The sequence below is a fragment of the Peromyscus californicus genome, unplaced genomic scaffold (assembly GCF_007827085.1).
Source record: "Peromyscus californicus insignis strain IS unplaced genomic scaffold, ASM782708v3 Scaffold_16__1_contigs__length_79575227, whole genome shotgun sequence".
Lineage (NCBI taxonomy): Eukaryota > Metazoa > Chordata > Mammalia > Rodentia > Cricetidae > Peromyscus > Peromyscus californicus.
Genome location: NW_026294458.1, coordinates 79,238,092 through 79,250,877, shown reverse-complemented (window position 1 = coordinate 79,250,877; position 12,786 = coordinate 79,238,092). Strand labels below are relative to the sequence as shown.

At 46.2% G+C, this 12,786-nt stretch overlaps 2 protein-coding genes and 1 long non-coding RNA gene across 6 annotated transcripts in view; 2 read left to right on the top strand and 1 right to left on the bottom strand.

Moving 5' to 3' along the window:
• C2cd2 (C2 calcium dependent domain containing 2) overlaps nt 1-6,805 on the top strand; it is a 74,960-nt gene extending 68,155 nt beyond the window's left edge. Inside the window, exon 14 of one of the 2 annotated variants that reach the window (XM_052741346.1) lies at nt 2,715-6,805. In XM_052741346.1, the coding sequence (XP_052597306.1) occupies nt 2,715-2,935 (221 nt within the window). In that variant the 3' untranslated portion in view covers nt 2,936-6,805. The remainder of the gene's footprint in view (nt 1-2,714) is intronic. The other variant, XM_052741347.1, reaches the window with a different exon arrangement.
• LOC128112309 (uncharacterized) overlaps nt 1-12,786 on the bottom strand; it is a 53,815-nt gene that overhangs the window by 31,106 nt on the left and 9,923 nt on the right. The gene's annotated exons all lie outside the window — the stretch shown is intronic.
• The window catches only part of Prdm15 (PR/SET domain 15), an 80,721-nt gene continuing 74,868 nt past the window's right edge, over nt 6,934-12,786 (top strand). Inside the window, 1 exon segment of the mRNA XM_052741345.1 lies at nt 6,934-12,417. Coding sequence (XP_052597305.1) covers nt 12,319-12,417 — 99 coding nt within the window. The 5' untranslated portion in view covers nt 6,934-12,318.

The following is a 12,786-nucleotide window of genomic DNA, read 5'->3' as shown; positions in this document are numbered from 1 at the left end:
ACTCTCAAATTACCATACAGAGGCTTATATTAATTATAAATGCTCAGCCAATGGCTCAGGCTTGTTACTAGCTAACTCTTACATTTTAATTTAACCCATATTTCTTACCTATGCTTTGCCATGTGGTTTGTGGCTTTACATTCCTCCAGCATGACTTGTTTTCTCTGTGTTTACTGGTGACTCCTCTGACTCCACCCTTCTCATCATTCTCAGTTTGGCTTTCCTGCCTAACTTTATCCTGTTCAGCTATTGGCCAGTCAGCTTCTTATTAAACCAATCACAGCAACAAATCTTCACAGTGTACAAAAGGATCATTCTATAGCATCACCAGGCATCAGGAATGTTTTATTAGGCCCATCCTAATTATCACCTTTTAATTTGATCACCTCTGGAATGACTCCATCTCCAAATAAGGGTACATTCTGAGATTGGGGGGTTTAGGAGTTCAACACAAGAACTTGAGGAGAACATAATTCAGCTCATAGCACTATGCTGACCCATAATACAGCCCCTACCCCAGGCGAAGCTTCGGATCAGGGATATACAGGGACCCTTCCAACCACAGGGTTCTGGGGTCTACAGTTGGCCTAGGGCATGGATAATTATGTTCCCTTTCTCAAGCTTCCATTTATTCTTCACCCTCTCTGTTTCAAATGTGAGTGCCCTAGCTGCTTGTGCTCTTTGGGAACTCCAAAGCTAACCTAGAGCAGAACCCAGGAGGTGCATGTAGGTCTGAAATCCTCACAAACCCTCCTTCCCTACCTCCAGCCCAGGTAACCTAGGACTTGGAACCCCCTCGAAGCTAGGAGGGCCTATGTCTAGAGCTCCGTCCTCTGCCCAGCTGATGCTTTTGATAAGACAAAATTACCTACACAAGTGTCTTTGTGTTCACAAATGGGCCAACTCCAGTCATATCCAGCTAAAAGTTAGTACCCAGTCATCCAAACACTAACTGGTGGTTGGCCTCTTGCTCAGAGATGGGACTGTCTAGGAACAATCCCTCCCACCTGTGGCAACACCAGGCTGTGGCTTGGAGCCTGACATTTGCACAACTGTACTTACCTTCTTTTCCATCTCTTTCTAGCATCGCCCAGACCCTAGTAATTTCTCTGGAATAAATGTGAAACTCTGTCCTAACTGTGCTTCATGACAAGCAATTTGTTTGTTAAGGGAGAGGGTTTTTAAACATTTTCAGGCAAATTTGTGCAGATTAAATTAGCTCACACTTTTGGGGCAGTCCAGCTCTTCTGCTTCTGCCAATAGAACAAGGCAAACTCATCATTAATATCAGTCTGCCAAGGTGGCTTTTTATTTGTTTGTTTTGGGGGTTCTTTTGTTTGTTTTGTTTTTCTGTTTTGTTGTTTTTTTGATTCAGGGTTTCTCTGTGTAGCCTTGGCTGTCCTAGAACTTGCTCTGTAGACCAAGCTAGTCTCTTAACTCAGAGATCTGTCTGCCTCTGTCTCCCAAGTATTGGGATTAAAGATGCATGCCGCCGCCACCACCACACCATCACCCAAGGTGGATTTTTAAAGCAACCAGTTTCTTTCTCCATTGTGAATATGGATGCTAAGGAGATCCCTACCAGGTCTCCTCCCCCACCCTAACATGTTGGTATGTGTTTGGTGTACAGAAGCACATCCATGCTCTTCCCCCTGTCCATGAGCAGCACAGGAGGTCATGTGTATATGCCATGACTGTTGGATATGGCTCACATGCCAAACAAACTTTCAAATTCAGGACAGATCTCCCTGGCTCCATGGCCAAGCTTCTCTTCTTTTGAGCTCAACTTCTTGAGGCAAATGGTAATGAACTTCATGGGCATATCACCTGGCCTTGGTGGGTCTGGGTTAATAGGATGCTAAACTAATTGGTGAAAAAGTGATGTTGAGCTACTTCTTGTCTGCATTATGCCTGCATTCAACCTTCAGGAACCATTTTCACCCCAACAAGTGCTACCACTCTTTGCTTTCTGTTTCATACTTGGCATCTGTGCCAAGGAGTTGAACCATACAAAATCAAGGGCTTCTTTTCATTTTGTCTTGCCCATTTCTTTTTCTTTCTTTGTTTTTATTATTTTCATTGTTGGGTGTGTGTGTGTGTGATGGGAATTGAACCCAGGGCCTTGTGCATGCTAGGCAAGTACTTTACTACTGAGGTACATTCTCAGCCTAACCTGAAGCTTTCTAGGTTGAAAATGATCCACTAACAAATATCATATGGCTTAATCTAGTATGGGTGAGTGGATGAATAGACTGGTAGATAAAACAAATATCCTAGTGCAAGTGTAGAGGATGATCTAGAATTAATTTTTAAAAATACACCTTATTCCTTGAAGAACAATACTGTCTGTACTAAAGAACACAAGTATGATTTACAGGGCTCCAAGCTTGCTGTTAGGAGCATGTCCTTCATTCCTGGGCATATAGCATAGCCTTGCTTATCACAGAGTTCCTAGTAAAGGCAAGGAGCCATAAGGGACCCTAACCCACCCACTCGACAGCGCAGGCTTGCCAGTCCTGCTGTTGGAAGGTTCACTCTCACTGTGAAAAGTGACTGCCCACCAGCTTGGCCGTGGTGTTTGCCTCTGTGGGCAGTGACCATTCCCTGAGAGAGTGCCTGGCTTTTTGTCACAGGTGTCTGGCAATTTTGCTTTCTTCTTGGCCTGGGCTCATCTTCTCCACAGCCCTGATCATTCTTGTGCTCCCCTCTTGCAGAAGGAATTCTAAGGAAAAGTGCCAAGCTCTTCTTCCGCCGGCGACACCAGCAGAAAGACCCAGGCATGAGCCAGTCCCATAATGACCTGGTATTCCTGCAGCAGCCAGAGGGGAGGCAGAAGAAGGGGGCAACCCTCAGCCGGCTCCTGAACAAGAAGTTGCTTACCAGGCACAGAGGCAAACACACCGTGAACGGAGCACCCAGAGAACCTTGCGCATAGCCTGAGTCACCTCCTGTCCTCAAAGCTGGAGGATGGGACCACAAAGGCCTCCACCAGAACAGCAGAACCAGTGCCATCAGATGCGTGCATGTCTAGCTTGGTTTTTTTTTCCCCAATAATCTTGTTTTTTAAAGGGGAAAAAACAATCTGCCTGTTTGGCCAGGAAGCTTCCCCAAAGACAACTGATGATGCAGTCCAGTTTGCCACCAGATACTCAGTGGGAACACCTGGCTCCAGCTGTCACCATGCCATCTAAGTGTTGAGGTGGAATATAAGACAGATACTTGCATCAGTAAAGTCATGTGTGCTCTGATAGATTATGGGTAGTATGCAGGAGGGATCCCGGTCTACCTACTTCTTCCTCTCTCCTTCAGGGACTATTGGGGTTCATGTTTGGACCATGGCATAAGGGAGAGGTATCTCTGTGGGCTGTTGCTATGAGCAGGATGTACCACCTCACATGTCTTGCTGTTTAGAATTAAATAGTGCATCTGGCCTTGGGGACAGGGGTATGGATATAGGCAGGACTTTTGAGCCATGAAGAAATTATAATAGGAAAAAGATGTACTTTGACAAGTGTGAGAAGGTGTTCACCTTTGATATCAGCCATAGAAGTTAAAAACTTATGCAAACACTAAATGTGTCCTATGCAGATTATGCCAGACACTTCAGATTTGCTTGAGCTTTCTTGCAAGTAGAGGTGCAGAAATTCAGATACAGTTTTTTTGTTTGTTTCTTTGACTGATTGATTGATTGTTTCTCGTGCCAAGGGCTCTGTTTTTTCCCATGGCACAGGCAGCACACTAAGCTCAAATATGCTGAGGCTGACATCAGGAGCAATGAGTGACAGCTTGTAGGACATAACCACACATATATGGTTCTTGCCAAATATAGCCAACAGCCAAAACAAAGAACTTTTAGGGAAACTGAGGTAATTATTCTGTATCTTGGGTGCCAATTGGTCTTAGGCATAGAAGTTTCATAACAATGGGCCAAACTTGCAGGAATTCTTTTTATGGGGTCTTCAGAATTCTACTGTGAACAGGGACTTCTGGCCATATTTTAGAGTATCCTGGTTTTGGTTTACTGTGGGAAAATTATGAAGTTGGCACCTGGGTTCAATATCCCCATGTATCCATAAGGTGCTTTCCTCATCTGTGTGCCTGGCACTGTAGATTCACAAGGTCTCACAGCTCTCCATAGTCACTATCCTTGGGAGGAGGTGTTTTGACGTGTCAGTAAGATCCTTTTCTTCCCATGGAAGAAAACAATGGAAAGGCTAACAGGAAGACCTGAGTTCTGTCACTGATACAAAGTCAGGAAGCTCCTTCTGGCCTCTTTTGTTCATTAGAAACATCAGGGGCAAAGTCACTGTTGTTGACCAAAAATGTCTATGAAAGCCAAAATTATAGTAATATGTTTTATTTTTTTCCTGTTTTAGCAAGAGATTGGAAAACCACATTAGTAATCCTTTTTTCTTTCTTTCTGTTCGTTTACTCCATTCTGGGAATTAAACCTGTGGCTTTGTACATGCTGGACAAGCCCTTATCCAGTGAACTATTTCCCTGGCCCTCTTTTCACTTATTATTATTGAGTTGGGTCTCACTAAGTTGTTGACTGGGCTGCCCTGTAATTTATTCTGTAGCCCAATCATACCTTGAAACTCTGATTCTCCTGCCTTCATCTCTCAAATAGCTGGGGGTGCAGGCCTGAGCCACTGGGCCCAGTGAATTTTACTTCCAAATAAACATAGGATAAAAAAGAATTTGAAAATTCATGATGGGTGTGGTGGTGCAGGCCTGTGATTCCAACACTTAGAAGGTGGAGAGAGGAGGCTGTTAGCTTCCAAGCCAGCCTGGGTTACATGAGACCCCTTCTCAAAACAAACAACAAAAATACAAGTAAAAAACCTGGAAGAATCTCAGGTAGTTTTCAGGTGACGTTGAAGAGACATTTTGGCATACTTGGTCTTTAAAGATCACCTCATGTTAAATCACTGCAAAGTTCCAGAACGGATCCATCAATACCAAATTGGTTCCCAAAGCCAGTAATCGCCACTACTCTTTTTGGGAATGGATGTGATTTAAATGCTGTGCTTTATTGAAGTATTGTTATTCTATACAGTGTACAGAATTGTGACACATAGCTGCTTTCAATTCCCAGAGACTCTGGTGTGCCAGAGATTCTGATTCTGATGCTGTATTTTTAGTGTGGGGCAGTAGCCCTCATCTAACATGCGTGGGGCCAGAAGTGTTTCAGACTTCTTTTGGATCTGGGGACATCTTGATAAGTCTTTCCCATTTGAGCATCCTTGAATCCCAAATATAAACTTTTTTTCAGAAATACGAAACTCTTTGGACACTATGGTACATGCAGAGTTTTGGGCTTTAGACTTTTGGGTTAGGGATGCTCAGCTTATGCAGGTTTGTTGGTTTGATTGGTTTTGACATTTAGGTTCAGTTTATTCAAGTGTGAAGGCATCAGAATTTTAGGTTATACTTCCTCTCTCTCAGCAACGACAAGAGAAAAGAACAAATGGTTTTTAGCCATCCTAGCCTCCAAATGACCCTGTGAGCATCCTGTTCCTGGCTTCCCATCCACATCTAAGACCTGTCCTCTAGGGTCTCCATTGAGCATCCTTTGCCAATTGAGAACTCCATCACAACAGAGGATCAGAGATGGGGGACACAAACAGCTGGCCTTGGGGCCTTCCTCATACAGTGAAGTCTCTTCCCCAAGCAGTTTGTCCACTTCTGTTTCTTCACTAAGATTATACACCAGGTGCCAACAGCACGCACGTGTAAGTCACCTCTGTCACACTATCTCCACTGCTTTCTTTTGTGTCTTCAGATTCTGTCTTGAAATTTTGGCAGAGTGCTAGTTTTAAAGCAATTTCTCATGAACACTAATCCAGGTGTCTGTGAATCTAGAAGCAGATTTCAGGTTGGCTGGAGTGAGCTGGCCACATTTCCCCTCTCCTTCATGAAGGGACAAAATAGAGCTGTTTGTATGTGATGTTGGTGAGTGTAACAGAACTAGGACTCTCTCGCTCTGATTGAAAATCTACTATAAGCAAGAGGATTTAGACAAAGCACTTTATTTTAAATTTTAGCTTAAGTTCAAAACCAGTCCTGCTTCCTGGCTGTGGAAGGAAGTAGGCCATTTACTGTTGACCAGTTCCAAATCAGATTTTTGCTTGGGTTTTCCCTGGCCACATTTACAGAAGAGTTTTAATTTTTCTTCTCAAGCAGAAAGGGAAAGGTTAATTTACATTGCTGCCAACCAAAGTGATGTTTTTTGGTTAATAAGCTCAGGGCTGTCAATCTTGAACTTTCAAAGTACAAGTTGATAGATGGTAGAAGGTAAAGTGTGTCTCTGTCACACAGAAACAGGTGTGGTACTGACTCTGATGACAGGCACTGTCCCCACTATCTCAACAGGCCAACACCTGAGGACCAAAGCATCTGCATGGTGACAAAGACACTGTTCAAACCAGCAGTGCAAGCTCCTGTCACCTCTGGCTCTCTGTGTAAAATGTCCCTGTTCTGTGTATAAATAAGTATAGGAATCACCAAGCTGCCTGGTTCACTTTGCTGATGGTGGAGTGGAGATGTGATTATCCCATGGGCTGTAGGCTGTGGTTTTTTGCCCATTGTCATGTCGAACCTCTACTGCAAAGAGAATAAAAGTGAAGTCTTCCCAGGCATGTGGTGAGCCTGATGCTGGTGTGTGGCAACTGGCATCTGTGATAATGATTGTATTTGTTGCAGCACTTTAGACGTGGCTGTCATCCTGCACCACCCTAGGCAGGGAGACATGGCTGCAACTTTACTGACCTCTCAAGAAATAAATGTGCTCATGGAAAACGTTGAGCTGAGTTGTTTCCAAGTCCTGGGTTGTCCCGAGAGTACCGAGGGGCTTCAATAATGTTTGAAGTATTGCCATCCTTTGTCCCTTTGTATGACTGGCCATTGCAGCCAGCTGACCAAAAATATGTACTGATACCTTCTTTGACCTTCATTCCTGTCAGTGGACTTTCCTCCTCATGTTCCTATATTTTGTGGGCTATTGAGCACCACCAAGGCTGGGGCTAAATTTTACTATAGTATTTTTAGCAGTTCCAGGGACCTTCTTGGGAATGATGAATTGTGGGTGCTGTAAGCCAGGTCTTGGCCCAGGTCCCCCAAAGCAGTGCCTGACATGGCCTGTAGGAGACATGTTTGGGGAGTGAAGGCAGGGAGCATTCATCAGTCTGGGTCCCTGCTATCAGTGCCCCATCCCAGCAGGTGGCTCAGATGAGTGCAGAGGGAATGGGTAACAGCTTAGCCATGGGTACATGACAGCGTTTATGCCTGCACAGGATCTCGCAGTGGTTTCTGGGGTGGGATTGGCGCAGCTTTGCCCCTTGCTGCAAGCATCTCATCCCCTTTTTGGTCTTCAGTTCCTGTGGTCTCCTTCCCTTTGCCCTGCCATGTGCACAAACAAAAGCATTGCATTTGGAGATATGCTGCAATGAGAAACCACCAGGGAAACCACAGGTCCCACTCACAGACTCCCTCACTCTTCAGCTCTACTTTCAACCTGCTTGCCTATGGGACAGCATGTGGGGTAGCCAGCCATTGTCATATGCCCTTCAGGATGAGCCACTCCTGAGCCAAGCCCCATACATTTTTTGCATCAAAGGTGGCATCTATTGTGGAGATGTGTTACTTTTTTGTCACTGTGATTAAAAAAAAAAAACCTTGACAAAAAACAATTTAGAGAAGAAAGGGTTTATTTTGGCTCATAGTTCCAGAGAGATTAGAGTCCATTATGGCAGGAAAGGCATTACAGCAGTCAGGGAAAGCATAGTGGATAGGAGTAGGAAGCTGGCTGATCACATTTTCATTCACACAGATATCTGAACAGGAAGTGGGGAAGGCTGTAAACCCTGAAAGCCCAGTGGTGTACTTCCTTCAGCAGGGCTGCACCTCTTAAAGTAGCGGTTCTCAACCTGTGAGTCACAACCCCTTTGGGAGTCAAATGACACAGATATTTACATTATGATTCATAATAGTAGCAAAACTAGTTGCAATGAAAATAATTGTATGGCGGGGGGTCACTACAACATGAGGAGCTGTATTAAAGGGTCGCAGCATTAGGAAGGTTGAGAACAGCTGTTTTAAAGATTCCATGGCCTCCCCCAAACAGCAGCATCAACTGGGGATTAAGTGTTCAAATACTCCTCAAGATCCTATAGGAGGACTTTTTCAAACAAAGGTCTGCTTTGTGCTGACATCCCTAGAAAGGACTAGAGGGCCAAACTGGTCACAATTTACCAGCTGTCCAGGCGGACCTCCAGAGGAATTCTGGGTTCTGGACAGTTCATCTTCCCTGCCCTGGGTGGTCCATATCAGCCACCCTTGGTCATTCTAGAATGTACACCTTCATTCCCCATATCATTCCTCTTCTATTAGACTGGGCAGACTCAGGCCCTGACTTCTCATGAAATTAGTCCCCCTTCTGTCAGTCTCTGCTGCTATGCACTCATCTTTCTTCCCACCACAAGCATGATTGGCATGAAGATGGGCATCAGTTGGTGACTCCTCTGTATGGAAGCTTGGCTTCTGTCCATCCTGTCCCATTCACCTAGTGCACAGGACTGAGTTAGATGCTGGAGGGAACATAGGTAACATCTTATTTGGGCATCAGACATACCTACAAGTGCAGGGTGTTGTAGGTATATGTCAGTCAACCTGTACTTCATAAAAAAAAAAAAAAAAAAAAAAAAAAAAAAACAAAGGAGCATGCAGGGAGGCTCACAGATAGATTAGACACCAAGGTGAATAACCACATAGTGACCTCAATGAAGAGAAAGCACCAGGCCAGACTCCTAAGGGTTTACCTTCTGACTACAGCCCAGCCCAGCTCTGTGCCATAGCTGTCCACAATATACATTTCCAAGTCATCCTGCAACAGATTCAAAAGTGTGGCTCTCTATATTGATGCCATTAACATACTATGGCCTCTAGTCCCCAACTCTGCCTGTGTTAAATGCAGAGATTACAGACTGTCGTTTAATCTGGCCTTTTCTGCACTCTAATCTTGCCTTTGAGCTGTGGATGCTATCAAGTGGAATTCAGTGTTGAGAACATAGTTGGAATTAACTTACTTCGTGATTAGATTTCCCTCTTTACCTGTATAAAATTAGCCTGATGTTTTGTGTGTGCGTGTGTCCACACATGCACTTATGTGTACTTCTTGGCTAGTGTTTATGGAGGCCAAAAGAGCATGCTGATGTCCTCTATCACTTTCTGCCTTATTTCCTTGAGACAGGGTCTTATTGAACCTAGTCCTGGGCTGGTGCCAACAAGCTCCAGTGTTTCTCCTGTCTCTAGTCCCCCCCCCCCCCATACACACCCCCAGAGCTGGGGCCACAGGCATGCATGGACCTGTTTGGCTTTTTACATGGATGCTCAGATTCAAACTTCTGCCCCAGGTTTGCACTGCAACCACTCTTACCGGCTAAGCCATTTCCACAGCCCTCAGTGAACTTTTTAAAGAAATAAAACATTAGAGGTAGGCAGAGGTGGCTGGGATGTTTGGAATGCCTTGCAATGAAGGATATTATATATGTTTATTTTTTTGAGACAGGGTTTATTTGTGTAACAGCCTTGGCTGTCCTGGAACTCACTTTGTAGACCAGGCTGGCCTTAAACTCACAGAGATCTACCTGTCTCTGCCTCCCAAATGCTGGGATTAAAGGCGTGAGCCACCACACCTAGCTCGGAGTTTTATATTTATATTAACACAAAAACCAGAACTGAGGAGGTATGTTTTCTGGGAAAACACACATCTCAGGTGTTGTGTTAGCCTTTCTTTGTTACTGTGACAAAATGCCTAACAAAGACACTGTGTGTGTGTGGTGGGGTAGGGGAACGGGTGGTGTTTTGGGCTCACTCATTCCGGTTCCATCCATGGTCACTTGTTTCTGGGTCAAGTGTTGACGGTAGTATATCATGGCAATGGAAGCTTATGGGAGAGATCACCCCATGCCCAACATGAAACAAGAAGAAACCTGGGACAGGTATAACCTTTAGAGGCACACCTCCAGGGGCCTCCTTCCCCCAGGTAGGCCCTACCTCCAGAAGTTCCCACTATCTTCCACAAACGGCATCATCAACTTGGCACCAAGCTTTTGACACAGGAACCTGGGAGGGCACGTCATGTTTGTCTTGGTTGATACTTTTGTTGTTAACTTGACACAAGCTAGAGTTCTCTGAGAAGAGAGAACCACAATTGAGAAAATGCCTCTGTAAGATTTATCTGTAGGTAAGCTTGTGGAGAGTTTCTTAGTAATTGATGTGGAAGGCCCTTAGTCCAGTGGTTCTCAGCCTTCCTAATGCTGTGATCCTTGAATACAGTTCCTCATGTTGTGGTGACCACCCCCCCCATAAAATTAATGTCATTGCTACTTCATAACTATAATTAAGCTACTATTATGAATCATATTGTAAATACCTGTGTTTTACGATGGTCTTAGGCGACCCCTGTGAAAGGGTTGTTTGACCCCAAAGGGTTTGTGACCCACAGGTTGAGAACTGTTGCCTTAGCCCACTGTGGGCCTGGCCATCCCTGGGTAGATGGTCTTGGGTGGTATAAACCATGAGGAGCAAGCCACTAAGCAGTATCCTCTATAGCTTCTGCTTCAGTTCCTGTCTCTAAGTTCCTACTGTCCCCTCTGTGATTCAGTGTGATCTGAGAGCTGTAAGCCGGAATATACCCTTTCCTCCCTAAGTTTTGGTCATGGGGTTTTATCAAGCAATAGAAAAGTAACTAATACAATATTTAATCCTTAATTTCCTATCTCTGGACTCCAAAGGCTATTGGCCATCTTACTAATGGAAAATACATTTAGTCGACCTCCAAGGGTCCCGAATATCTTAGTCTAGGTTTAAAGTTTCTTCTAACACTCAATGTAAACTATTAGCTGTAATCCCATTCCAGAGGAATGGATGCAGAGAAAGAAAGGATGGGATCAAACCAAGACCAAAACTCAGCAGAGCAAGCATTAAGTTCTGCAGATCCATGTTCCTGCATCCCAGGCACATTGTGGTGTAATGTGAGCCCCACTGGGCTTGCACAGCTCACATGTTCCTCTCTGGGCTTAGCTTGCTGAATGTAGATAGATCCCCACACTCTGGGCATCTCTTAACTTCCCAGCTCCTTCAGCTTTTACTCTGTTGGTTTCAATAGTCCACTCAGGGGCTCTTCACAATTATTTTAATCCTATGACATATTGCTTGGCCTCCAAGATCTTCCTCTGAAATCTGGGTGAGCCCATAACTTTATTATTTTGCATGTATGCAAAACCAGTATTATGTGGATACCACCAAGGTCTCTTGCCAGCTCAAAAAAAAAAGTTGGCCTCTTGGGTCACCACTACAGTGGCCTGGGTGCCTAGGCAGCTAAATATGAAAACAATCTTGAGGTCACAACTTCCTGGGGGCAGGGGGAGTGTAGGAGCAGGGTGGCCTGACAGTGAGAGCTCTCTTCATAATGGAAAGTCTTCCAAGTAAGTTTGCTTTCTTAACTTTCTCCAAGGCAACGTTCATAGTCTAGTAGGTGATGATCCATTCCACCTCCATGCCTTCCTTAGTCCCAAATTTACAATTGCTTTTCTTGCTGTGACCTGTCAATTTTTATTTATTTACATATAAACAGCCTGATTTTATTTAAACACTTAGTACTATTCATGTGTAGAGGCCCAGAGAACTGGCCCTCTGGGCACTTTAGAATGAATAAAACCAATGAAAGTGGTATATGAAATAGTGGGGTTGTGTACCTGTTTTAAAGGTGTCTTGAAGATCAAAGATGGTTTTTGTCCACCCACTCATCACTGCACTACCTCCCTCATTCACACACAGCCTGTCTGCCCAGCTCCTCAGTCCACATACCGTCTGGCCAACTAACTCATGGACCACAAAAGCCTCTCTCCTCAGCTTTTCTGTCTACTCAGTCCCTTCCTCATACTGAGTCCCTACTCAGTCCCTGGATCCTCATAGCCTGCTCCACCAACTCTCCATACATTCCGTCTCCTGTTACCCATCCACACAGCCAGTTAGTTACCAGCTCCCCATGCAGGAAGGCAATCATCTTCCATCTCTGCAACCACTCATCTCTTGTCCCGGGTTCATCGGTACACGCCGCCGTTTCGTAGGCTCACTGTCCACAAAACCCCTGCCAGCTCCCACTCCACACAGTCCGTCCCAGGTTCCCTGAGTACGCCGCCAGTTATCCCAGACTCCTTGTCTAGGCAGCCGGTAGTCTCCAGCTCCGGGTTCCAGCAGCCTGAGCCCTAAGGCCCGCCCCGTCTGCCCGCACTGTGCACTACAACTCCCACGATGCCGCGCCACCGCCCCCCCGGCTTCCGGTGCTGCGCAGTTTCCGGAGCGGATCACAACCCGGAGTCCGGATCCGACCCCGCTCTACACATTCCACAGGCAGGTAAAGCCCCGGGCCCGTGCCCACCGCGGCCCCACCGCGCGCCTCCCGCCGCGCCCCGCGCTCCGCGCCCGGCCCCGGCCTAGCCTCCACCCGCGTCCCCCGCGCCCGCCCCGGTCCGGCCGCCGCGCCGCCTGTTCTTTGTTACAGTCGCGGGCGCCGTGGGCGATCGGAGTCAAAACCCGGCTGGATTCCGGAGCCGCTCCGGGATCGCCCTGCGCCCGCCGGGTTCCGCCGCCGCGGGCTTGGCCTCCGCCCTGGGTGCCCGACCTCGGTCCCGCGCGCACGGCCCGCGCCAACTGCCCACCACGAGCCCGGCCCACGCCAACCCACGCCCGGCCGCCCACTCGCGGGCTCGGCGTACCCCG